The sequence below is a fragment of the Lupinus angustifolius genome, chromosome LG16 (assembly GCF_001865875.1).
Source record: "Lupinus angustifolius cultivar Tanjil chromosome LG16, LupAngTanjil_v1.0, whole genome shotgun sequence".
Taxonomy (NCBI): Eukaryota; Viridiplantae; Streptophyta; class Magnoliopsida; order Fabales; family Fabaceae; genus Lupinus; species Lupinus angustifolius.
Window position 1 is genome coordinate 13,964,013 of NC_032024.1, and position 27,561 is coordinate 13,991,573.

A 27,561-nucleotide genomic window follows, 5' to 3' on the forward strand; every position below is an offset into this window, starting at 1 on the left:
AACTTTAATACGTGTATGCTATCTTCCATTTAAGTGAAGTCGTGATCAAGAATGAGAGTCCCGAGGGAAGTCGTGCTTCCCTGCACGAGTTCCACTTGTTAAAAAAAATTGTGTTCCTTAAATACAATTTCCTTTAATTTGTAAATTAATAACAAATTTACTATGTAGTTATTGCTTTACATGGTAAGTTAGAGTTACATGGGAGACACGACTTCCCCCAAAATTTGCATTCCTGATCCACAACCTTAAAATCGTGAATAACATATACGATTTCCATTAAAGTTACACTAATCCTATTATTTCTAAAAAAGTTAAAAAGTTACACTAGACATGTGATAGTGTAATCAAAATATACTATCCATATAAATTTTCCTTGAGTGGTTCATGCTTTTACTCTTGTGGAAATGAGTTGAATCAAGTTGAGTTTGGCTTGCCTCATTTGGTTAATCATTGACTTAAATTAATTTAATACTAACTATTTTTTCGAGACCACATGTTCTATTCTAGAAAATATTTTCAACACTATTCAATTAGTCTAAACAATAATTTATCCAATAATTCATCCAAACAAGACCTTCTCGTCTTATGAAGCATGATCATGCTTTATGCTCTAAAGATAGTAATGGAGAAAAGCAAGTTATTGACATCTCCTAATCACTACTAGCAATTTATTTTCTTTAAAAAGCTCAAAAGGTTTATTACATGAAATCAAATGAAATTAGATATGATAGTTTAATAACTAATTCATCCTAAAAAAAATCCTTAAAGTATACTTCAAGTAAAAAAGACCATTTAAAACCTTGCTCCATACATACTTATCTCAATATATGTTAGGTTGGATTATTGTAGCTGTTTTAACCAGAAGAACTGAATGGCCATAAAAATGATAATGGATTCCTTCGACCATGATTACGTCGTCTATTCTCTCTACCACTTCTCTCTCCCCTATTTCGACTACTATGAGAACGAGAACGTTCTTGTGATGGCATCGGAATGCGACAAACAGGGCATGTATTATGTTGAACCAACCAAGGAACAATGCAATCAGAGTGGTAAAAATGATTACATGGCATCTTCTTAGCCTTGTTGCCAAGAACAAATTTTTCTTGACAAACTGGACAATGTGAATCGGATTGAAGATGCACATTTGAGATCTTAATTGTAGGCATCGCATTAATCGAAGCTTGCGATGCGGGTGGTGGCCCGGGTTGATCATCATTAAAAGTGAGTTGTTCCACAAATTGTTCCACTAAAGATTCAGGCATTTGATCAAAGTCTTGTGAATGTGATGATGAAAATGCATAATTTGGTGTTCCAATTACTTGTATCTCACTAAGTTCTTGCAAAAAGCCTCCATCACAATAAGGACAAACCATATCTATCCCTTCAATAAATTCAACTGGCTGGCTGCATGTATAACACCAATGTGTTATTCCACTTGACATGCTTTCTCTCTTTCACTAGTGTTTGAAATTGTAAATTTGTAAAAAATACACCAAAATTCCACTTCCTTCAATACACCAAATATAGCCTTCAGAAAAACAGCCATCAATAGATTTTAAAAAATGAGTTATAAAATAGACATAAATAAACAGATAATAAGTCCTGAAAATTTAATCTATGAAGCACACAAACTTTGAAACATGTGTTAGGTGATTAATATGAATCTTTGTTGGGCACTTCATAGAATATTTTGAAAACTCACGAATGTATCGTAAATTTTTTATATGAATATAACATCTATGTATCATCAGTATAAAGATTTATATGCAATTATAATATTATCTATCATTTATTTGAATTAATTTTTTTGATAAGTGAATAATGATTAAATATGAATATTGATGATACAATGATACGTGCATACATTTTTTTTGCCATCATAATCAGATAAATACTGATATTTTATTATGTTAGCCTTATACTAATTTAAGGTTTAATATTAACCTTATACTAATTTTATATCTCATGTTTTCAGATTTAGCTTTGCACGTGAAAAGACTTTTTCAACATTTAAAATGATGACTTTTGGTGATAAGTTACCATTGCAAGGTCTGAAATGATGACACACTATCTTATGAATATTAATAAAACAAGAAATGTAAATAAGATTTAGCAAATCAAACAGAGCCTAATTGTCCCGGTAATGAGAGAATCATAAATGAAAGAGAGCATATTTCTTGTATTATGTTATGTATCACTCAATCTATTATGAATAATAATAGTGATTGATTGATAAAAATATATTTAAGTTAAAAAGATTAATATTAAATATTTTTTTGATTAATCATATTTCATAAAACATGGAGTGATATAATATTATGTGATAGAAAATGTATTACTGATATGAACTCTAGAAAGGCGACATTAGAGCTACTAGCACATGAAACAACATTATGCAAATTCACATACACAAAATGAAATTAAATCAATTTTCATCCAGACTGTGTAGCATTGAAACCCAGCTAAGAAAAATGATAGTTATAAAGCACAAAACTTTAAAATGGGTTTTCAATCGAATAAGAAAACATTATTCCAATTACCAGATTAATTACCAAATAAATTGTTGGTCTAGAAGTATATCATATTAGATACTTAGATAAATTAAAAGTTCAAAAGTTCAGTTCCAAGTAAAAACGCTCATTAAAAAGGATAACAATACACCTTAAAATGATTTAGTTCTATATGGTTATGAGTACCGTGGGTTAAACAAAAAAAAATTACCATATTAATTTCATTGCATACAAAATCTACTGAAAAAAAAACGTTAAAATAGTCACACAGACAAATCAAGGAAAGGGAAAAGGTTTGAGTGTGAACTTAGTTACCAAGAGAGAAGGATAGAAAAGAAAAAATATGTAGAAGAAATCTCTCTCTGCTTCCGGGAAAATGTCTTGTGATTTTCACCGGTTCAGAAATGTTGTTTTAATTTCATAATTAAAAGATAATGGAAAATAGCAATTTCTTCCAAAACCACGCGTCATTTATTTTTGTCAATATATCATGCGTCATTTATTTCTGTCTATATATCATGCCTCATTTATTTTTGTCTATATATCATGCGTCATTGATTTTTGTCTATATATCATGCGTCATTTATTTTTGTCTATATATCATGCGTGTTTGATACTTATTTTGCCACCATTTCTACTCTCATTTTCTTGGTAAAACAAAATTCCTAACCCCGATGGCGAAGAAGCAGAGATCAATTTCTCATCCTACTCCAACCCCACCAGCTTCACTGGAAGAGGAAGTAAACAATGTTGAAGAAGATCTAACCCATGTTGATCAGGTTCAAACACTTTCCAAAACCCCTTCTATTTCCACTTCCAATCACGAACCAATATCCTCTGATTCCAAGTACACAAAGCGTCCAAATGAAAGTAACGGTGATCCTTTGAGTCCAAAACGGACTAAGATTGAAGGATCAGATTCAAAGCCTCCCTTTCACCGTTTTTGGAGCTTTGATGATGAACTTATCATACTGAAAGGCATGCATGAGTTCATTTCTGAAAATGGCACTCATCCTCATAAGTTTATCAATGATTTTCATAATTTTATTAAGAAATCGCTGCATGTGGAAGCTTCAAGTACTCAATTGAAGGAGAAGGTTCGAAAGTTGAAGTTGAAGTTCTTGAAGAATAGTGAGAATCCTTCTTTCTCTAATGCTCATGATTCTGAATTATTTGAATTATCAAAGAAGATTTGGGGCAACACAGAAGGTGGACACTCAAACGGAACATTGGAAAAAGCAGAGTCTGATGAAACTAAAGAAGGAAAACATGTGAAAATAGTGGATGTGGGGAAAGATGAAGAGATTGAAAATGACGAAAAAGATAGCAAAACAACTCTGTATCTAATGGAAGTGTTTCAGTTGAATGGGTTCGACAAGGATGCTAAAAAGGAAGGGATAGAGCTACTTGGAGAATCGGATAGGGTAGAGTTGAAGGTGCTTTGGAAGGAATTTCAAAATGCTGAGTTAGAGCTTTCTGTGAGACGTGCGGAATTAGTTGCTAAACAGGCTCGGTTGATGCTTGAGGCAAGGAAGTCATCAAAGAATTAGGGCTGGTACCCTTTTTACTATTCTGGTGTATGTTTTGGTGCAATGTGATTAGAGCTACTTTAGCTCTATGTTTTGTGTAATCTTTTGGTAATCTTGTACATGGTATCTATGATCTTTTGCTTTGTAAGTTTGTTCATTTGAAATAGTCTTCTGACTTCAAAACTGGCTACTTTTAAGTAATGATGTTCTGGTTATATTTAATGTCTTTTTTATTTTAGTTTTCCTTTAGAATTTCATGACATTGATTTTTTTTACTTATGAAAACAATCATACATCGTTCATCCATAGATTCGACAAAGATATACATTAATTGTTGATTGCCTAACATAGCATTTACATTTTATCCGGGCTTAGGCCAGCTATGTATAGTATGAAGGAGATATAGAAGCACCACATAGTGGAATAAGATTTTGTTGTTGTATGAAAATAAGAATACACTCATGTTACTCACTGACTTGCTAGACACTCATGACATAACAGGATAAGTCAGCATTGGTGGTATACATGTTACAATTTTCTGTTTGGGTTTCGTTGTTTGCTGCATTTTGTTTTTGATAGTGTCAATATGGCTTAAAACTTGAAACTTACACAATGTTAAAGTCATATATTTACATGTACTTGTTGTCAACCGTAAGGTTGTCTCTTAGTTACCAAGAGGGTTTTAAATCCTGGAAACAATCTCTCCACTTGCGAGGCAAAGCTGCATACATCTATCCTCCCCTGACCCCATTCGGTAGGAGCCTCATTCACTGAAATACCCTTTTGTCGTCATGGTATGATTATCATAATATTAGTTTTATTTTACATTAGTATTATGCTTAATTATTATTTTTATTTCAATTATTGTTTTGATCATTACTATATACCAATGAAATAACAGTCTAAAGGGTTCATATCTTGTTAACCTTATGTGGTTATATGTTCTAAATGACAAAAATGTGATATGAGAACAGCTGTGGTAGGCAGATATGATTGTGGTCTGTGGACTGTTTGCTCCAGTATTCTGAATTCTCATATTTTCTTTTAACTTTTGATTTCATTCTTGATTCATAGCTAATAGCATTTAAGAAATCATATTGATCTTGTGGTATGCTGCTACCATGCTGTGTCCGTTTCCAAAAGTATGAATTATAGTTTAATTTTTACTGTTATGTGCTTTCTTCCAAGCTGCATTTTAATCTTGTAAAATGATTGGGTGGTAATTACATAAAGCTCATGCATTAAATGGTGTCACTAGTCACTACAGATACATGAATTAATTTTTGATCAAGCTGTGTTAGGAAAATATTGTTTAAATTGGCTAAATGTGCACTGTAAATGGATAAGACCCATATACTGATACGTAGAACAATGAGCTATGTAATGTGCTCAAGTTCTGAATGCATTTTAGACTTGATTGTATGTTTTCATTATGTTCGACTAGTATTATGCAATCATGTCATCCATGTAAGCTTCCATGGTTCGTCCGATTTGCTTTTCCAAAACCTTATTCATCATCCCCCGATAAGTGGCTCATGCATTTTTTAATCCGTAAGGCATGACCATGTAGTATTATGTTCCCTAGTTTGTTATAAAAGTTGTTTTCTTCATCCAAATTACATAGGAATTCGGTTGTACTCGGAGCAAGCATCTATGAAAGACATGTATGAGTTGTTGACTAAATGATTGATATTAGGGAGGGGATATATATGTGCTTGGACATATCTTATTAAGGTTCATGTAGTCCATGCACATCTTCTACTTCCTTGATTTCTACCAACATGTTGGATAACCGGCTTGTGTAGCTTATTTCTCTGATGAATCCCACCCATAGGAGTTCCTTCAAAAATTTCCCCGACGACCACCTTCCTTGCAGTGCCCATCTTTCTTTCCTTCTGGCTGACAGGTTTGGCCTGTGGTATAACTTTAGGTAATGACAGATAAAGGTTGGGTCTATATCAGGCATGTTAGTGGCCAGTGGCCACTTAAGAAATAAGGTCTATTGGTTTGAAGCCACTTGACCAATTCTTGTTTCTGGCTTTGGGGGAGAGTATAACCAATGTAGACCACTTGTTATGCCTTTGGCCCAACCCTCACTATGTTTTCTCTCCTTCAGGTTGTGGGTGTTTGTATCCTTCATCGGTTTGGGCATCCACTTCCGATTGTTTCTTTTGTTGGGGTGGCTGGCGCGAAGGGCTCCAAGTGATGTCAAGATTGTTATTGTAGTAGTTCTTGCTGATTTGTTAATCCCCACTCATTATGTAAACCCGAAGGTCTTAAGATTAGCATTTTCATCGCTAAGTAGCCATGGAGACGGTCGTCTCTAGAGTATTTAGGGTCGGTTGACCAATGATGGTGTTGTATACTAACTTTAAGTCAACCATCAAGAATCTGGTTTTGATGGTCATACATAAATACATGATGCTCTACCAATGTGAGCCACAAATCAATGTGGCCTTTTGGGGTTACCTCTTCACATGTGAAAACAACGACCTGCCATCATATGTGGTGGGGTCTTTTTCGTTCAACATAACTTTGTCGAAGAGGTCCCGAACATGGTATAACTCCCATAGTCAATGAAAAGTATGTTGGCTGTTCTGTTGTGGATCCGACTAGTCACAATCAAAGGGTCGTTATGGCCCCAAATGATATCGCCGTAATCGTTATCGTCAAACGATATGGAGGGGCTTGTCTGGAGGTCTGTTTTCTTTGTTGCAGGTCATCCATGTTGCCCTCACACATTAATTCATTAAACATATCATGTGAGACTTGTGTGACTTAACTACTCTCCCTCTTCTTTGGCAATCTTTGTTCCAATTATCTTCAATTCCCTAACACAAACAGTAACTGTACTCACCTTTCTTCTTGTCTTCTCGTGAACACCTTGCACTATAGCTAAATAAGCTAAACTCATGAATTTAAATAAGCTAACTCATTACATTTTACCTGAAAAATAAGCTTCTATTTTTTATTGAAGAACTGAATTCGAGTTATTATAACCTAAGCTTCCATTAGATAAGGCCTTAATCAGAAATTGGACTGCACAATAATTTATTCTTCTTAACATTTAATTTTGATATGTTTTGCAGCTTCAATTGAACAAGTAGCTATAACATTTAGGAGTTTATTTTGGAACTTTGGTCAACCGTGTGATTCTTGAGCACCATATCCTCATGAAATTAACACCCAAAACCAAGGCAGATATATAATTGAACTATTTTATTTGTTTCTATTCATTGTAGTTGATGATTATTACCATATGCACACTGTAACAACTCAATGTTATTATTACAAGAGAAACCTAATGGTACAAATTCATAAATCATTCATATTCATGAAAGAGAAGTAAGTTTCCGGCATGAAAGAGAAGTAAGTTTCCGGCTAGACTCGTCTAAGTACACAAGTGAAACTTACTTTAGAGAAGTCTCATCGATCGGTTTGAATTACATTTAAAGGATCGAACATTCACGTATGCGATCTCTGGTACGAGTACGGCCTCTCTTATACCTTGAAGAAGCCTCTCTAGCACCATAGTTGTGTCTTCCAGCCTTGACGATCTTCCTTTTCCTCATTCTGTAGACAACAAAGTAAAATAAAAAGGTACCAAGTTACTGAAGTCTAATCCTTATGACAAACACATATGCATCATGTGTAACATTGTGATATACTCCATGTTATGCAATGAGATGCTAATCCATTTTATTCCTTCTCTTTTTCCCTGTTCTTTCTGATTTAGCTATTTGGGCTTAGCTTATTATTGATCTCTTTATTATGGCTTAGTGCTTTCGACCACTTGACAACTTAGTTTATTCTATTTGGGCATATGTCTAACTTGTTGCAAGGAACAAGGATTGCCTATATATCAATATTGCAATACTTTGAGTCATAATCCTCTTCAGTATAAGAGAGGAAAGTGATATGAAAATCTAAATAAAATGCAAAATACAATGACATATATAACATTTTATTTATTTATTTATAGTGACATAACACTTTTAACTACAAGCAAAAACATAACTAGCGAATCTTTGATTTCTTCTTTATATATCTTTTAATTAATTATTTTATGTATTTGTTTCTCTGGTGTCTGTTTCCATGCTTTCTAGATGCCAAAAGACCAGTGCCTCAAGGAGACATAGACCACATTTAAAATCCAAATACATCATGTTTATTCTGCCTCCAACTAATGTGAAGCATCAATAAAAGATGCCATTTTGTAATATCTTAAAGCATCAATTGTTACAGTCGTTGATCCAAAGAAAGCACAATTGTAAGGTGCCAGAAGATGGTGGGGCATATTGTGAATCCAACATTGGAGACAACAACTAGTGTGTACTATGAGTGGTTACTCTAATAACATTCCCTCAAGCATTTTGTGACAGTTATGTTGACCAAAACCAAAATTTCTATTTCTAAACTAAAACCAAGTTAAAACATTCTGATTATTCAATAACTTAAAGGTATTGAGGAAAAATATTGAAGCTTGGAATGTTAAAAGTAGATTGTGTTACCTGTGCTCTAACAAGAGTTTGTAGAAAAAAACAGGTTATTATGTTAGTGATCAACAAACCTTCCAAATAATGCTTTAAGTTGCAGTTATTATCACATTTTTGAAACGAAAGTAATATCTATGCAACCAGTATAAAAAAACACAAATTGCATCCAATAGCTCTAGGTTCATAATAGTTAATAAAAAAGATGAAAAGAGAAGTAACAATTCATGGTGAGACAAAAGCTAATCCAAACAACTAAAACAAGGGACAAAGCAAACAAGTAGGAAATTAGTGAGCAATGAGCAGCACTAATTAAAGCAAACAATAAAATAGACACTCAACCAACAAAAACTATAGATGTCCTAATTGAAACAGAATTGTCATCAAAACTTATCTGCCATGTCCCTTTTCTTTTTATATGCTTTTCGAGTTTTGGTTTATGGTTCGATTGGTCCTTACTTGGCGGTCATGACTTTGACAAACTCCTCATAGTTGATCTTCCCATCACCATCACCATCAGCCTCGCGAATCATCTCATCAACTTCTTCGTCTGTCAGCTTCTCACCAAGATTTGTCATGACATGGCGGAGCTCTGCGGCAGAAATAAAGCCATCCTGATCCTTGTCAAACACACGGAAAGCTTCCTTAAGCTCCTCCTCTGAATCAGTGTCTCTCATCTGACGTACCATCAGGTGGAGGAATTCTGGGAAATTAATTGTACTGTTGCCATCAGCATCAACCTCATTTATCATGTCCTGAAGCTCTGCCTCAGTGGGGTTCTGCCCGAGTGTTCGCATTATAGTCCCGAGTTCCTTGGTAGTAATATAACCTGTAGCACGAAAAGAAATAGTTAAAAACACAAACAAGGGATATGATCATAGTTACCCGATTCTCTCATTAACCTTATGGGCCGAATACTGCATACTGTGTTCATCTCAGACAGAAACTCATCAAAATAATGAAAAGGTGATGACTGCAAACAAAATGAACCATGTACTTGGGAACAGTGGATACAACACAACCTCAAAAAATGCATATTCCATCACAACAAAAATGCATAGTCCAAGATGAGAAATATTAGGAACGAAATATTAAATGCATAGTCCATCACAGCAAAAATGCAATGGATGACCTAGTGGCAGAGCAACGTGTTTCCCACGGTATGCAAATAATATTTTGTGCACCAGTGGTTATATGAAATTGTTTGTACTCATGTCACTCTATATTTCAGACAATTCATTGCAGCTTGCACCCCTAGTAGGGTGTGGGGGAAGGCTAGAAGTACACAAACTTACTCTGCAACTGGAAAGACTGTTTACGAGATTTGAACCGAGGTACTCACCCATGCAAATAGAGAGACTGTTTCTGGGATTTAAATCGAGCTCACAGGCGGAGGCTCACTCTCATCCCAATAAACAAGTAAAAGAAATAAATAAAGAGTCCTACATGATGAAAAAAGAAGAAGAAGAAAGAGGTATATTTAGAAAAGAGACCATCGCCGTCTTTGTCAAAGAGGCTGAAAGCTTCCTTGAACTCGGTGATCTGGTCATGGCTGAGTTGGTCTGCCATTGTTGAGAGAGAGAATGGAATAATATGAAATATTTGAGTGGACGAGTGAGGCTTATATATATAGTCAGGTGGAGCTATGCTCATAACCGCATCTCATTCTCTTTTCCTTCGCATTCTTTAGATACTATTTTTTTAGCAATGCCAGAATAATCATTGGAGAAAAAGGTGAATGATCGTAAGAGTTTTAGAGGGTGTCACTGTAATAATGGAGTAACATCTCACCTTTTACATGTTATCTGCCATAAATCTACTTAGCATCCCACCTCAACCTTAAATACACATGTTGGACCGGACTGCGACCGGGGCCTCCGACTACCGAGGAGTTCCATTGTTACATGAGTATGGGAAGAGTGAAGAGTCACAAGTGAGACATACGTCTTAAACCAAAACCTTAAGACATTAGTTCCATGGGCCTTTCCTTCTTATAAACTTTTTCACTCCTCCTTACCTATCCAATGTGGGACTTCACACTTGAATGATAAAAGAGAATCACAAGTTCACTCAAGTGTTTCACTCACTTCCCAAAAACCCAAGTACACCCAATATCACTCTCACTCAAGTATATCTTAAACATTAAAACATTCCTCACAATATTAGAACAAGAGAAGAAGAGAGAATATGCACTAAGGCTAGAATATTGGTGTGTCTTACAATGGCTTGGAGCATTCCTATTTATAGCCAAAGCCTTGAGGATTGTATGACCAAAAACGAAGATGCTTCACCACAACCTCTTCTTCTCATTGGCTACAAAAGAGGTTACACTATAGCCACTCATTTTACTTGGCCACAAGAATGTTTCATCATAGCCACTTCTTTTGCCACATCATTCTCTTTTTCTTTTAAGCCAATATTTAATAAATCTCCACCTTGGCTAAAAGACTATCATAACTATTTTCATGTTGCTCTTCTTCATGCCCACTAGAGATTCTGGACATCAATCAAGTCCAGACAATGCCTGAACTTCGTTGTTGGAACTGGTTTCGTCATCATGTCAGCAGGATTATTTGCACTGGGTATTTTCTCCACTTTAACAATTCCTTTCTCAATGATATCTCTGATAAAGTGCATCCGAACATCAATATGTTTTGTTCTTTCATGATACATTGGATTTTTTGTGAGATGTATAGCACTTTGACTATCACAGTAGATGGTTGTTTCTTCTAGTTGTATACCCAACTCTTCAATTAGACCTTTCTCCCAAATGGCTTCCTTTACAGCTTCTGTTACTGCGATGTACTCCGCTTCAGTTGTAGATAAAGCAACAATTGATTGTAGTGTTGCTTTCCAACTAACAGTACAACCACACAGTGTAAAAACATATCCAGTGAGTGATCTTCGCTTATCCAAATCTCCGGCATAATCTGAGTCAACATATCCGATGACCTTACTTCCAACACCTTTGACTTTTCCATACAATAAGCCAATATCCATGGTACCCTTTAGGTAGCGCATAATCCACTTCACAGCCTTCCAGTGAACTTTACCAGGACTTGCCATATACCTACTTACCACACTTACTGCTTGTGCAATATCTGGTCTAGTGCATATCATGGCATACATAAGACTGCCAACTGCACTAGCATAAGGTACACTTGACATCTCCTCATTTTCGCTCTCAGTTTGTGGACACAAGGCCATTGAAAGTTTGAAATGAGACGCCAATGGAGTAGTGACTGGTTTAGCATTTTGCATGCCAAATCGTTCCAACACTTTCTCAATATACTTCTTTTGTGATAGAAAGAGCGTCCCTTCTTTTCTATCTCTCTGAATCTCCATTCCTAGAATTTTCCTTCCAGCTCCTAAGTCCTTCATTTCAAACTCTGAGCTCAATTGAGCTTTTAAGCTTTTTATTTCTGACATGTTCTTACATGCGATCAACATGTCATCAACATAAAGAAGGAGATAGATAAATGACTTATTTGCCAGCTTCTTGTAGTAGACACAACTATCATGCTCACTTCTACAATAGCCATTTTCGAGCATGAAGGTGTCAAACCGTCGATACCACTGTCTAGAAGATTGTTTTAAGCCATATAAGGATTTCTTCAGTAAGCAAACATGATCTTCCTTCCCTTGAACTTCAAATCCTTCAGGTTGTTTCATATAGATTTGTTCCTCCAACTCACCATGCAAGAATGCTGTTTTGACATCTAGTTGCTCAAGTTCCATATCAAATTGAGCTACAATGGCAAGTAGGATGCGAATAGAGCTATGTTTTACCACAGGGGAGAAAACTTCATTGAAATCAATTCCTTCTCTTTGTGTAAAACCTTTGGCCACTAATCGCGCTTTGAATCTTGCATCTTCAACTCCAGGAATTCCTTCCTTCTTCTTGAAGACCCATTTGCATCCAACAACCTTTTGAGACTTTGGTCGTTTCTCAAGAACCCAAGTATGATTCTTATGAAGAGACTCAATTTCCTCTCTCATGGCAGAAATCCATTTGGAAGCTTCTTTATTGTTGATAGCTTCTTCATATGATTGTGGCTCACAATTGCTGATATCATCAGCAACATTTAGAGCATAAGACACCAGATCAGCATAACCATATTTCTCAGGAGGTTTTATATGTCTCCTTTGCCTATCCCTAGCCAACTGATAATGTTGCAATTGGGATACATCACTACTAGTAGATGCATCATGAACTTCTTCTTCTTGATCAAATGTATTTTCCTTCGTTGGCTCCACCTCAAACTCCACCTCAAACTCCACCTTCTCCGAGATACTAGGGTCTTTGTTTTCACTTGAAGACTCTTTATGAGGCTTTAGCATTTCAGCTTCATTAAAAGTAACATCCCTACTGATAATACATTTTCTTTTCTCTGGCCACCACAACTTATATCCTTTTACACCATCAGGATATCCAAGAAAAATGCATTTCAATGCTCTTGCATCAAGTTTTCCTTCTTTGTTATGAGCATATGCAGGGCAACCAAATATCCTCAAATTATCATAATTTGCAGGAACACCCGACCACATCTCTTCTGGAGTTTTAAAGTCAATAGCCGTTGATGGACATCTGTTGATCAAGTAACAAGCTGTATTGACAGCTTCCGCCCAGAATTGTTTTGGCAATCCAGCATTTGACAACATACACCTTGTCCTTTCAAGTAAGGTTCTGTTCATCCGTTCTGCAAGTCCATTTTGTTGAGGAGTGTGCCTCACAGTATAATGTCTGACAATACCATGATCCTTGCAAAAGTTTCCGAATTCTCTGCTACAAAACTCTAGGCCATTGTCAGTTCTCAGTCGCTTGATCTTCCTCCCAGTTTGCTTTTCGATCAAGGTTTTCCACTGCTTGAACTTCACAAATGCTTCACTTTTGTGTTTCAAAATGAAGATCCAAACCTTCCTTGAATAATCATCAATGAAAGTTAGCATATATCTCCTACCACCATGAGAAGGTACTTGGGAAGGACCCCACAAGTCAGAATGTACATAATCCAACGTGCCTTTTGTTCGATGAACTGCATTGTTGAATTTTATTCGACATTGCTTCCCAAAAATGCAATGTTCACAGAAGTCTACCTTCCCGACTTGTTGACCACATAGCAATCCTTGCTTGGCCAACTCGGCTAGGCCTCTTTCACTAACATGACCCATTCTTAGATGCCACAATTTGGTGACATCATAATCACTTGTTGATGAGACAGCAGCAACACCCGTGATTGTGTTTCCTTGTAGCATGTAGAGACTATTCTCTTTCTTTCCTTTCATTACAACCATAGCGCCTTTAGATATTCTTATAGCTCCACCTTCACCTTTGTAGCTATAACCTTTTGAATCTAGTGTTCCCAAGGAAATCAGATTTTTCTTCAATTCTGGAACATGCCTTACATCTGTCAACGTCCTTACGATTCCATCGAACATCTTGATTCTAATTGAGCCGATGCCAATGACCTTGCAGGGAGCATTATTTCCCAAAAGGACCTTGCCCCCATCTAAGGGTTGGTAAGTTGAAAACCAATCCTTAATGGGACACATGTGATATGAGCATCCAGAATCAAGTACCCATTCATCTTTTGAATCGTGCTCTGAGACTATTAGTGCATCTGCACTATCATAGTCATTTGCTACAGCTGCATCTCCATATTCACAAATCTTTTCCTTGCCTTTGCGCTCTGGACAATTCTTTCTTATATGACCTTCCTTATGACAATGAAAACATTTATACTTTCTAGGTTTCGCTTTAGACTTGGACCTAGATTTCCCTCTTTCACCAAATTGATTTCGCCTCTCTGTTCTTCCTCTGGCAAAAAGACTATCACCTGAGCCTTCAGATCTCGAATATGATACTCTTTTCTTCAGTTCTTTTGAGTGCAACGCCGCCTTTACTTCGTCTAAGGTCAGATCTTCTCGACCATACATCATGGTGTCGATGAAGTGCTCATAAGAACTTGGAAGGGAACATAGTAGAAGAATTGCTTGGTCTTCATCTTCAATTTTAACATCAATATTCTTTAGATCAAGAATAATTTTGTTAAATTCATCCAGATGATCTTTTATGGGTTTTCCTTCCTGCATTTGAAGGGTATATATTCTTTTCTTCAAATACAGCCTGTTGGTGAGTGACTTCGTCATATACAGGCTTTCCAGCTTCAACCATAATGAAGCAGCTGTAGTTTCATCTGACACTTCTCGTAGAACTTCATCTCCCAAGCACAACAAAATTGCACTATGTGCTTTTTCCAGGTTTTCATCCTTCTCGTCCTCGGTCAGACTCTGTGGTAACTTGTTTCTACCTTCCAAGGCTTTTCCCAAGCCTTGATGAACTAGTAGAGCCTTCATCTTCAATCGCCATAGGTTGAAATCATTTTCTCCATTAAATTTCTCCAAATCAAATTTAGCACTCGCCATGATAACCGTATACCAGAACAGTATCGTAGTCCGTGAACATACACCAGGAAAGCTCCCAGGAAAGAGAGGTGGGTCTTAACAGACACGCTTAAATACCAGGTCTTTCCTAAGACAGAACTTTCCTAGACATGCACTTTCACACTATTATACCTTTCTAGTAACAAGAACAATTCTTTTCTGGTGTGTAAGATCAGACAATGCTGCAAACACAGAGCATACTAAGAATTTTCTTTTAGATCGTACGGCTTAGCATGCAAGAGCTCTACGAGCTCTGATACCAGTTTGTTGATGCGGAAGACATATGGAGAAAATATAATAGAGAAAATGACACCGAGAAATTAACGTGGTTCAGCAATTTGCCTACGTCCACGGTTGAAGAGCAACAATGATATTATCACTATGATAAAAGAGAATTACAAGTTCACTCAAGTGTTTCACTCACTTCCCAAAACCCAAGTACACCCAATATCACTCTCACTCACTTATATCTTAAACACTAAAATATTCCTCACAATATTAGAACAAGAGAAGAAGAGAGAATATGCACTAAGGCTAGAATATTGGTGTGTCTTACAATGGCTTGGAGCATTCCTATTTATAGCCAAAGCCTTGAGGATCCTATGGCCAAAAACAAAGATGCTTCACCACAACCTCTTCTTCTCATTGGCTACAAAAGAGGTTACACTATAGCCACTCATTTTACTTGGCCACAAGAATGTTTCATCATAGCCACTTCTTTTGCCACATCATTCTCTTTTTCTTTTAAGCCAATATTTAATAAATCTCCACCTTGGCTAAAAGACTATCATAACTATTTTCATGTTGCTCTTCTTCATGCCCACTAGAGATTCTGGACATCAATCAAGTCCAGACAATGCCTGAACTTCGTTGTTGGAACTGGTTTCGTCATCATGTCAGCAGGATTATTTGCACTGGGTATTTTCTCCACTTTAACAATTCCTTTCTCAATGATATCTCTGATAAAGTGCATCCGAACATCAATATGTTTTGTTCTTTCATGATACATTGGATTTTTTGTGAGATGTATAGCACTTTGACTATCACAGTAGATGGTTGTTTCTTCTAGTTGTATACCCAACTCTTCAATTAGACCTTTCTCCCAAATGGCTTCCTTTACAGCTTCTGTTACTGCGATGTACTCCGCTTCAGTTGTAGATAAAGCAACAATTGATTGTAGTGTTGCTTTCCAACTAACAGTACAACCACACAGTGTAAAAACATATCCAGTGAGTGATCTTCGCTTATCCAAATCTCCGGCATAATCTGAGTCAACATATCCGATGACCTTACTTCCAACACCTTTGACTTTTCCATACAATAAGCCAATATCCATGGTACCCTTTAGGTAGCGCATAATCCACTTCACAGCCTTCCAGTGAACTTTACCAGGACTTGCCATATACCTACTTACCACACTTACTGCTTGTGCAATATCTGGTCTAGTGCATATCATGGCATACATAAGACTGCCAACTGCACTAGCATAAGGTACACTTGACATCTCCTCATTTTCGCTCTCAGTTTGTGGACACAAGGCCATTGAAAGTTTGAAATGAGACGCCAATGGAGTAGTGACTGGTTTAGCATTTTGCATGCCAAATCGTTCCAACACTTTCTCAATATACTTCTTTTGTGATAGAAAGAGCGTCCCTTCTTTTCTATCTCTCTGAATCTCCATTCCTAGAATTTTCCTTCCAGCTCCTAAGTCCTTCATTTCAAACTCTGAGCTCAATTGAGCTTTTAAGCTTTTTATTTCTGACATGTTCTTACATGCGATCAACATGTCATCAACATAAAGAAGGAGATAGATAAATGACTTATTTGCCAGCTTCTTGTAGTAGACACAACTATCATGCTCACTTCTACAATAGCCATTTTCGAGCATGAAGGTGTCAAACCGTCGATACCACTGTCTAGAAGATTGTTTTAAGCCATATAAGGATTTCTTCAGTAAGCAAACATGATCTTCCTTCCCTTGAACTTCAAATCCTTCAGGTTGTTTCATATAGATTTGTTCCTCCAACTCACCATGCAAGAATGCTGTTTTGACATCTAGTTGCTCAAGTTCCATATCAAATTGAGCTACAATGGCAAGTAGGATGCGAATAGAGCTATGTTTTACCACAGGGGAGAAAACTTCATTGAAATCAATTCCTTCTCTTTGTGTAAAACCTTTGGCCACTAATCGCGCTTTGAATCTTGCATCTTCAACTCCAGGAATTCCTTCCTTCTTCTTGAAGACCCATTTGCATCCAACAACCTTTTGAGACTTTGGTCGTTTCTCAAGAACCCAAGTATGATTCTTATGAAGAGACTCAATTTCCTCTCTCATGGCAGAAATCCATTTGGAAGCTTCTTTATTGTTGATAGCTTCTTCATATGATTGTGGCTCACAATTGCTGATATCATCAGCAACATTTAGAGCATAAGACACCAGATCAGCATAACCATATTTCTCAGGAGGTTTTATATGTCTCCTTTGCCTATCCCTAGCCAACTGATAATGTTGCAATTGGGATACATCACTACTAGTAGATGCATCATGAACTTCTTCTTCTTGATCAAATGTATTTTCCTTCGTTGGCTCCACCTCAAACTCCACCTCAAACTCCACCTTCTCCGAGATACTAGGGTCTTTGTTTTCACTTGAAGACTCTTTATGAGGCTTTAGCATTTCAGCTTCATTAAAAGTAACATCCCTACTGATAATACATTTTCTTTTCTCTGGCCACCACAACTTATATCCTTTTACACCATCAGGATATCCAAGAAAAATGCATTTCAATGCTCTTGCATCAAGTTTTCCTTCTTTGTTATGAGCATATGCAGGGCAACCAAATATCCTCAAATTATCATAATTTGCAGGAACACCCGACCACATCTCTTCTGGAGTTTTAAAGTCAATAGCCGTTGATGGACATCTGTTGATCAAGTAACAAGCTGTATTGACAGCTTCCGCCCAGAATTGTTTTGGCAATCCAGCATTTGACAACATACACCTTGTCCTTTCAAGTAAGGTTCTGTTCATCCGTTCTGCAAGTCCATTTTGTTGAGGAGTGTGCCTCACAGTATAATGTCTGACAATACCATGATCCTTGCAAAAGTTTCCGAATTCTCTGCTACAAAACTCTAGGCCATTGTCAGTTCTCAGTCGCTTGATCTTCCTCCCAGTTTGCTTTTCGATCAAGGTTTTCCACTGCTTGAACTTCACAAATGCTTCACTTTTGTGTTTCAAAATGAAGATCCAAACCTTCCTTGAATAATCATCAATGAAAGTTAGCATATATCTCCTACCACCATGAGAAGGTACTTGGGAAGGACCCCACAAGTCAGAATGTACATAATCCAACGTGCCTTTTGTTCGATGAACTGCATTGTTGAATTTTATTCGACATTGCTTCCCAAAAATGCAATGTTCACAGAAGTCTACCTTCCCGACTTGTTGACCACATAGCAATCCTTGCTTGGCCAACTCGGCTAGGCCTCTTTCACTAACATGACCCATTCTTAGATGCCACAATTTGGTGACATCATAATCACTTGTTGATGAGACAGCAGCAACACCCGTGATTGTGTTTCCTTGTAGCATGTAGAGACTATTCTCTTTCTTTCCTTTCATTACAACCATAGCGCCTTTAGATATTCTTATAGCTCCACCTTCACCTTTGTAGCTATAACCTTTTGAATCTAGTGTTCCCAAGGAAATCAGATTTTTCTTCAATTCTGGAACATGCCTTACATCTGTCAACGTCCTTACGATTCCATCGAACATCTTGATTCTAATTGAGCCGATGCCAATGACCTTGCAGGGAGCATTATTTCCCAAAAGGACCTTGCCCCCATCTAAGGGTTGGTAAGTTGAAAACCAATCCTTAATGGGACACATGTGATATGAGCATCCAGAATCAAGTACCCATTCATCTTTTGAATCGTGCTCTGAGACTATTAGTGCATCTGCACTATCATAGTCATTTGCTACAGCTGCATCTCCATATTCACAAATCTTTTCCTTGCCTTTGCGCTCTGGACAATTCTTTCTTATATGACCTTCCTTATGACAATGAAAACATTTATACTTTCTAGGTTTCGCTTTAGACTTGGACCTAGATTTCCCTCTTTCACCAAATTGATTTCGCCTCTCTGTTCTTCCTCTGGCAAAAAGACTATCACCTGAGCCTTCAGATCTCGAATATGATACTCTTTTCTTCAGTTCTTTTGAGTGCAACGCCGCCTTTACTTCGTCTAAGGTCAGATCTTCTCGACCATACATCATGGTGTCGATGAAGTGCTCATAAGAACTTGGAAGGGAACATAGTAGAAGAATTGCTTGGTCTTCATCTTCAATTTTAACATCAATATTCTTTAGATCAAGAATAATTTTGTTAAATTCATCCAGATGATCTTTTATGGGTTTTCCTTCCTGCATTTGAAGGGTATATATTCTTTTCTTCAAATACAGCCTGTTGGTGAGTGACTTCGTCATATACAGGCTTTCCAGCTTCAACCATAATGAAGCAGCTGTAGTTTCATCTGACACTTCTCGTAGAACTTCATCTCCCAAGCACAACAAAATTGCACTATGTGCTTTTTCCAGGTTTTCATCCTTCTCGTCCTCGGTCAGACTCTGTGGTAACTTGTTTCTACCTTCCAAGGCTTTTCCCAAGCCTTGATGAACTAGTAGAGCCTTCATCTTCAATCGCCATAGGTTGAAATCATTTTCTCCATTAAATTTCTCCAAATCAAATTTAGCACTCGCCATGATAACCGTATACCAGAACAGTATCGTAGTCCGTGAACATACACCAGGAAAGCTCCCAGGAAAGAGAGGTGGGTCTTAACAGACACGCTTAAATACCAGGTCTTTCCTAAGACAGAACTTTCCTAGACATGCACTTTCACACTATTATACCTTTCTAGTAACAAGAACAATTCTTTTCTGGTGTGTAAGATCAGACAATGCTGCAAACACAGAGCATACTAAGAATTTTCTTTTAGATCGTACGGCTTAGCATGCAAGAGCTCTACGAGCTCTGATACCAGTTTGTTGATGCGGAAGACATATGGAGAAAATATAATAGAGAAAATGACACCGAGAAATTAACGTGGTTCAGCAATTTGCCTACGTCCACGGTTGAAGAGCAACAATGATATTATCACTATGATAAAAGAGAATTACAAGTTCACTCAAGTGTTTCACTCACTTCCCAAAACCCAAGTACACCCAATATCACTCTCACTCACTTATATCTTAAACACTAAAATATTCCTCACAATATTAGAACAAGAGAAGAAGAGAGAATATGCACTAAGGCTAGAATATTGGTGTGTCTTACAATGGCTTGGAGCATTCCTATTTATAGCCAAAGCCTTGAGGATCCTATGGCCAAAAACAAAGATGCTTCACCACAACCTCTTCTTCTCATTGGCTACAAAAGAGGTTACACTATAGCCACTCATTTTACTTGGCCACAAGAATGTTTCATCATAGCCACTTCTTTTGCCACATCATTCTCTTTTTCTTTTAAGCCAATATTTAATAAATCTCCACCTTGGCTAAAAGACTATCATAACTATTTTCATGTTGCTCTTCTTCATGCCCACTAGAGATTCTGGACATCAATCAAGTCCAGACAATGCCTGAACTTCGTTGTTGGAACTGGTTTCGTCATCATGTCAGCAGGATTATTTGCACTGGGTATTTTCTCCACTTTAACAATTCCTTTCTCAATGATATCTCTGATAAAGTGCATCCGAACATCAATATGTTTTGTTCTTTCATGATACATTGGATTTTTTGTGAGATGTATAGCACTTTGACTATCACAGTAGATGGTTGTTTCTTCTAGTTGTATACCCAACTCTTCAATTAGACCTTTCTCCCAAATGGCTTCCTTTACAGCTTCTGTTACTGCGATGTACTCCGCTTCAGTTGTAGATAAAGCAACAATTGATTGTAGTGTTGCTTTCCAACTAACAGTACAACCACACAGTGTAAAAACATATCCAGTGAGTGATCTTCGCTTATCCAAATCTCCGGCATAATCTGAGTCAACATATCCGATGACCTTACTTCCAACACCTTTGACTTTTCCATACAATAAGCCAATATCCATGGTACCCTTTAGGTAGCGCATAATCCACTTCACAGCCTTCCAGTGAACTTTACCAGGACTTGCCATATACCTACTTACCACACTTACTGCTTGTGCAATATCTGGTCTAGTGCATATCATGGCATACATAAGACTGCCAACTGCACTAGCATAAGGTACACTTGACATCTCCTCATTTTCGCTCTCAGTTTGTGGACACAAGGCCATTGAAAGTTTGAAATGAGACGCCAATGGAGTAGTGACTGGTTTAGCATTTTGCATGCCAAATCGTTCCAACACTTTCTCAATATACTTCTTTTGTGATAGAAAGAGCGTCCCTTCTTTTCTATCTCTCTGAATCTCCATTCCTAGAATTTTCCTTCCAGCTCCTAAGTCCTTCATTTCAAACTCTGAGCTCAATTGAGCTTTTAAGCTTTTTATTTCTGACATGTTCTTACATGCGATCAACATGTCATCAACATAAAGAAGGAGATAGATAAATGACTTATTTGCCAGCTTCTTGTAGTAGACACAACTATCATGCTCACTTCTACAATAGCCATTTTCGAGCATGAAGGTGTCAAACCGTCGATACCACTGTCTAGAAGATTGTTTTAAGCCATATAAGGATTTCTTCAGTAAGCAAACATGATCTTCCTTCCCTTGAACTTCAAATCCTTCAGGTTGTTTCATATAGATTTGTTCCTCCAACTCACCATGCAAGAATGCTGTTTTGACATCTAGTTGCTCAAGTTCCATATCAAATTGAGCTACAATGGCAAGTAGGATGCGAATAGAGCTATGTTTTACCACAGGGGAGAAAACTTCATTGAAATCAATTCCTTCTCTTTGTGTAAAACCTTTGGCCACTAATCGCGCTTTGAATCTTGCATCTTCAACTCCAGGAATTCCTTCCTTCTTCTTGAAGACCCATTTGCATCCAACAACCTTTTGAGACTTTGGTCGTTTCTCAAGAACCCAAGTATGATTCTTATGAAGAGACTCAATTTCCTCTCTCATGGCAGAAATCCATTTGGAAGCTTCTTTATTGTTGATAGCTTCTTCATATGATTGTGGCTCACAATTGCTGATATCATCAGCAACATTTAGAGCATAAGACACCAGATCAGCATAACCATATTTCTCAGGAGGTTTTATATGTCTCCTTTGCCTATCCCTAGCCAACTGATAATGTTGCAATTGGGATACATCACTACTAGTAGATGCATCATGAACTTCTTCTTCTTGATCAAATGTATTTTCCTTCGTTGGCTCCACCTCAAACTCCACCTCAAACTCCACCTTCTCCGAGATACTAGGGTCTTTGTTTTCACTTGAAGACTCTTTATGAGGCTTTAGCATTTCAGCTTCATTAAAAGTAACATCCCTACTGATAATACATTTTCTTTTCTCTGGCCACCACAACTTATATCCTTTTACACCATCAGGATATCCAAGAAAAATGCATTTCAATGCTCTTGCATCAAGTTTTCCTTCTTTGTTATGAGCATATGCAGGGCAACCAAATATCCTCAAATTATCATAATTTGCAGGAACACCCGACCACATCTCTTCTGGAGTTTTAAAGTCAATAGCCGTTGATGGACATCTGTTGATCAAGTAACAAGCTGTATTGACAGCTTCCGCCCAGAATTGTTTTGGCAATCCAGCATTTGACAACATACACCTTGTCCTTTCAAGTAAGGTTCTGTTCATCCGTTCTGCAAGTCCATTTTGTTGAGGAGTGTGCCTCACAGTATAATGTCTGACAATACCATGATCCTTGCAAAAGTTTCCGAATTCTCTGCTACAAAACTCTAGGCCATTGTCAGTTCTCAGTCGCTTGATCTTCCTCCCAGTTTGCTTTTCGATCAAGGTTTTCCACTGCTTGAACTTCACAAATGCTTCACTTTTGTGTTTCAAAATGAAGATCCAAACCTTCCTTGAATAATCATCAATGAAAGTTAGCATATATCTCCTACCACCATGAGAAGGTACTTGGGAAGGACCCCACAAGTCAGAATGTACATAATCCAACGTGCCTTTTGTTCGATGAACTGCATTGTTGAATTTTATTCGACATTGCTTCCCAAAAATGCAATGTTCACAGAAGTCTACCTTCCCGACTTGTTGACCACATAGCAATCCTTGCTTGGCCAACTCGGCTAGGCCTCTTTCACTAACATGACCCATTCTTAGATGCCACAATTTGGTGACATCATAATCACTTGTTGATGAGACAGCAGCAACACCCGTGATTGTGTTTCCTTGTAGCATGTAGAGACTATTCTCTTTCTTTCCTTTCATTACAACCATAGCGCCTTTAGATATTCTTATAGCTCCACCTTCACCTTTGTAGCTATAACCTTTTGAATCTAGTGTTCCCAAGGAAATCAGATTTTTCTTCAATTCTGGAACATGCCTTACATCTGTCGGACGCATTTCCAACAAACTTCTCGTCCTTTCTTTCCGTGACACTAAGAATTGGCACTTACAACCAAATTATGAGAATTTCGAGAACTGACACTAATAGACAGATTGAGGGAAAAAAATTGACACAGGTAGCCATATTGTGGGCATTTCCAGAACTGACACTAGTAGTCAGTATTATGGGAAAAGAATTGGCACGAGTAGCCATATTATGTATTTCGAGAATTGACATTGGTAGCCATATTGTGGTATTTCGAGAATTGACATCGATGCAGTAAGAAATCGAGAACATAGATCTGAGTTGTTTTATCTTGGGGATGACGTGGTTGATAGTCTGCTTGCACATTTTGGGCAGTGTCACGAAACGTCTTAAAGAGAGCAACCTGGTCATGACTCGGCTTGTAAGTATTATTTCGTACCATTTATAATTGTTGCAAGCTACGATAATAACAATTTTAAGACGTTTCCACTATAATGACATTTGTAGATAATATTACTGGAACGAATAACTTTGGCATGAACAAACCATTTCTGTTTGATGGGACAAATTTCAGATGGTGGCAACCTAAGATGGAATGTTTCCTCACTATGTGAAATTTTTTAACATAATGAAAACTAATATCCTAGTGTTGCCAGAAAAAGTTGAAAAGGAGAAAAAGGATAAACTAGCTATTAAAATAGCTCTTTGGAATGAAAATAATTACTTGTGTAAGAATTTCATTCTGAATGAGTTGTCTGATGATCTCTATGATTACTATAGTCCATACAAATCTGCGAAATTAATTTGGTATGCACTTGAAAAGAAATATGGTACTACGGAAGCTGCGACTAAAAAGTATGTTGTTAGTCGTTACCTCAAGTGTCATATGACTGATATTAACTCAGTAGAGTCTCAACCTAATATATACATAGAATTGCTCATGAAATTATTTATGATGGTATGCCCCTAGAGAGTTAAACTCACAAAGCCTATGAATGTGCATTCGTTGGGTATGATGTAAACATCAAGGCATACATGTTTTATTATCTTAACGTAAAAGTGATCATTGAGTCTAAACGATGTTGATTTCAATGAAAAAGAAATTCCCTTTTAAATTGAGGAATAGTGGGGGCACATCAACTAGTCACATACATGTGATTAGAGATAATACTAAAAAATGAAAGGTTTGAAATAGAACCAAGAAGAAGTAAGATAGCAAGAACTACTAGAGATTATAGACCTGATTATATGGTCTATATATTGGAGGATGATCCATCAACTCTCTAACAAGTTTTGACTTCTTTGAATGCTGATTTATGACAAGAAGCCATAAATGATAAGCTGGACTATCAAGAGTCTAACAAGGAGAATACTATTTTAGCTCTATCCACTATGGAAATTGAGATAATAGCACTAGCAATAGCTAGTGAAGAAACAAGTTGGCTGAAAAGATTGCTTACAGAGATTCCCCCTACAGGAAAAACTGATACCAACTATGTTGATTCGTTGTGATAGTATTGTGGCTATTGGAAAAATTGTGAACTGCTTTTATAATAGTAAGAAACGAAAATTCTTCGTAAGCACAACACCATTAGAGAGTTACTCTCTACAGGAGCTGTTAGAGTTGATCATGTGTGCACTGAGAATAACTTAGCAGATCCTTTGATGAAAGGACTAGCTAGAGAGAAAGTTCATAATACTTCTAAGAGTATGAGACTATTGCCCTTAGAACGAGGATCACTCATGATGGTAACCCGACCTAACTGACTAGAGATCCCAAGAAATAGGTTCAATTGGTAATAAATAGTTGTGAAGTGATATAAGAATGAACATGCTATAAAATTATGAGAAGCATGATTCCTGCAACATATGTAAGGATGAGTTAAACTCTTAATGAGATCTATATTCCAATTGGAGTACAATACCAAGGCTATAGGAGTACTCTTGATAGACTCACCTATGTGAAGGTGGAATTGGGGGTCGCTTCCTATGAGATTTTGGGGCATTCACTATATTGGGATAAACATGCATGGTCTTTAACGCACAGACTTTACATAATACACCTTTGAATAGGTTGCGTGTGGTTTGATGCTGGAGATAAAGTTCAAGAGTACGAGTCACTCTATAAAATCTAGATCTTGTTTACTATGCAAATGTTGAAGTTACATGACACATTTGTTTACGCACAATCTTATTGAGACCACAAAAATTCTCAGAAATCGTTTTTTAATTTCAAGTGGGGATTGTTGGAACTTTGTTTGTTGGAAGCCATTAGTAGAAATTTTGGGTGTGAAATCTAAAAAACTCTCATTTCCACATAGAAGAATTTTGAAAAAACAACTCTCAAGTCCCATATTGGATGATGGTGGAGGAACTTGGAAAAAAACTCATGTTATAAATAGAGGTCTCCTCCCTTCATTATAACTCGTCCCAAGTTGAATGCGCTTTCATTCAACTTTTTATTTCTCCCTCATATTTTTCGCCGACACATTACTGACAAACTTCTTTCTTTTTCTTTCCGCGGCACTAAGAATTGGCACAGGCAACCAAATTGTGGGAATTTCGACAACTGACACTGGTAGTGAGATTGAGGGAAAAGAATTGGAATAGGTAGTCATATTGTGGACATTTCGAGAACTTACACTAATAGTCAATTTTGTGGGGAAAAATTGACACGAGTAGCAATATTGTGTGTATTTCAAGAAATGACAATGATAGTCATATTGTGGGTATTTCGAGAATTGATATTGGTAGCCATATTGTGGTGACTGTATTTGAGATTGGTTCCTACAGTGTAGTAAGAAATCGATAACTGAGATCTGAGTCGTTTTATCATGGGGACAGCGTGGTTAATAGTCTGCTTGCACATTTTGGGCAGTGTCACGAAACGTCTTAAAGAGAGTGACCTGGTCATGACTCAGCCAATAAGTATTATTTTGTGTCATTTATAATTTTTGCAAGCTACGGTAACCACACTAAATTCTCTAAATCAGCTCCACAATCCTAATGGTAGATGTTTGATTTCAAAAGCACTTGGAAAATATCAAGATGCAACTTTTGTTAGAAATTCATAATTTCTAATTAAGGTGAACATCATATATTTAATATAATTATATTGACTATTTACTTTAGGTTACAAAATAAGTGATCTAATTTCTAACAACCCATAAAACTTCTAAAATTGATAACAGATATGGACTTAATGAGTGGATATCCAAACAGTTGACCTATATGGGATAATGGGAACCCTATAAGTTAACACGTAAGGAACGATTATGGTCCTCAAGATACCAAATTATAAATAGTTTTCACCTCTCCCCATTAGAGAGAAAACGAAGGTCCCAAAAGTAATTAAGGATTTGGTTGAGAAAGACCATCATACCAAAACTCTCTCAAAAGGTATATCAAAGGAGTAGACCAGAGAACATGGATTCAGGTATGACTTTATATCATCGTTTTATATTATGTGTGAGAATCATGATATTCATGTTCCTAGGATTAGTATTTCACTAATCATGAGGAAATACCTAACAAGTGGTATCAGATCTTTAGGTTTTGAATTTTATGGTTCTCCATTAAAGATGTTTTTCCCCCAATTTTTCATGAACCATAATTTTTAAATTTGAGGATTTATACGCTTCCACTATTGGTTATGAAAATTGGGTATTTAGGAATAATGATGATAACTTTTATCCAATCCTGCTTATTTGAATTATGAGTAATTTTTATTATGACTCTTTATAACATGTGTTGACGTATATATTCAGATCTGTGTATGAACATTATATTAACTTTCATGACTCTGTTATGCAATATGTATATTATATGTGCATTAATGCCTTATTGTTGGACATTGACTTTTGTCACTTTATAAATTTGTAATTTGTTAAAGTATATGCATAAGGTATATATATGTTAAGATGTGTTTTTATTTTATACATATACAATCTGGAATTCATGACCTTGTATATATTGTGAATTAAAATATACATATATACATATATAATTGTTTCCAACTTGAGGTTGATGTGATGTTTAAAATTACTGATTAAAGTTAATATTATATATATATATATA

The 27,561-nt window shown here is 36.7% G+C and overlaps 4 protein-coding genes across 4 annotated transcripts; 1 reads left to right on the forward strand and 3 right to left on the reverse strand.

Annotated features, from left to right (window-relative positions):
* On the reverse strand, nt 855-1,551 carry LOC109329340 (probable E3 ubiquitin-protein ligase RHC1A). The gene has a single exon (XM_019563010.1). The coding sequence runs from the start codon at nt 1,443-1,445 to the stop codon at nt 855-857; it is 591 nt and encodes a 196-aa protein (XP_019418555.1). The 5' UTR covers nt 1,446-1,551.
* Nucleotides 3,188-4,063, forward strand: LOC109329341 (STOREKEEPER protein-like). The gene has a single exon (XM_019563011.1). The coding sequence runs from the start codon at nt 3,188-3,190 to the stop codon at nt 4,061-4,063; it is 876 nt and encodes a 291-aa protein (XP_019418556.1).
* LOC109329059 (calmodulin-like) lies at nt 7,245-10,127 on the reverse strand. The gene is made up of 3 exons (XM_019562721.1): nt 10,029-10,127; nt 8,995-9,364; nt 7,245-7,615 (listed from the first exon to the last, which is right to left on the reverse strand). Exons 1-3 carry the CDS (start codon nt 10,102-10,104, stop codon nt 7,492-7,494), a joined length of 570 nt encoding a protein of 189 aa, XP_019418266.1. The 5' UTR covers nt 10,105-10,127; the 3' UTR covers nt 7,245-7,491.
* On the reverse strand, nt 10,169-21,551 carry LOC109329342 (the record flags this gene model as incomplete). Its single annotated transcript, XM_019563013.1, has 4 exons — nt 10,169-10,228; nt 11,179-11,991; nt 15,959-16,771; nt 20,739-21,551. Coding segments are annotated over 4 exons (2,499 nt in total), but the record flags the coding sequence as incomplete, so codon positions are not given.

Excerpts from the sequence above, each read along its gene's own strand:
- LOC109329340 (XM_019563010.1), bottom strand. The coding sequence starts at position 1,445 with ATGTCAAGTGGAATAACACATTGGTGTTATACATGCAGCCAGCCAGTT.
- LOC109329341 (XM_019563011.1), top strand. The coding sequence starts at position 3,188 with ATGGCGAAGAAGCAGAGATCAATTTCTCATCCTACTCCAACCCCACCA.
- LOC109329059 (XM_019562721.1), bottom strand. The coding sequence starts at position 10,104 with ATGGCAGACCAACTCAGCCATGACCAGATCACCGAGTTCAAGGAAGCT. Across the intron at positions 9,365-10,028 it reads CTTTGACAAAGACGGCGATG|GTTATATTACTACCAAGGAA; the intron begins GTCTCTTTTCTA and ends TTCGTGCTACAG. Across the intron at positions 7,616-8,994 it reads GTCAAAGTCATGACCGCCAA|AATGAGGAAAAGGAAGATCG; the intron begins GTAAGGACCAAT and ends TGTTGTCTACAG.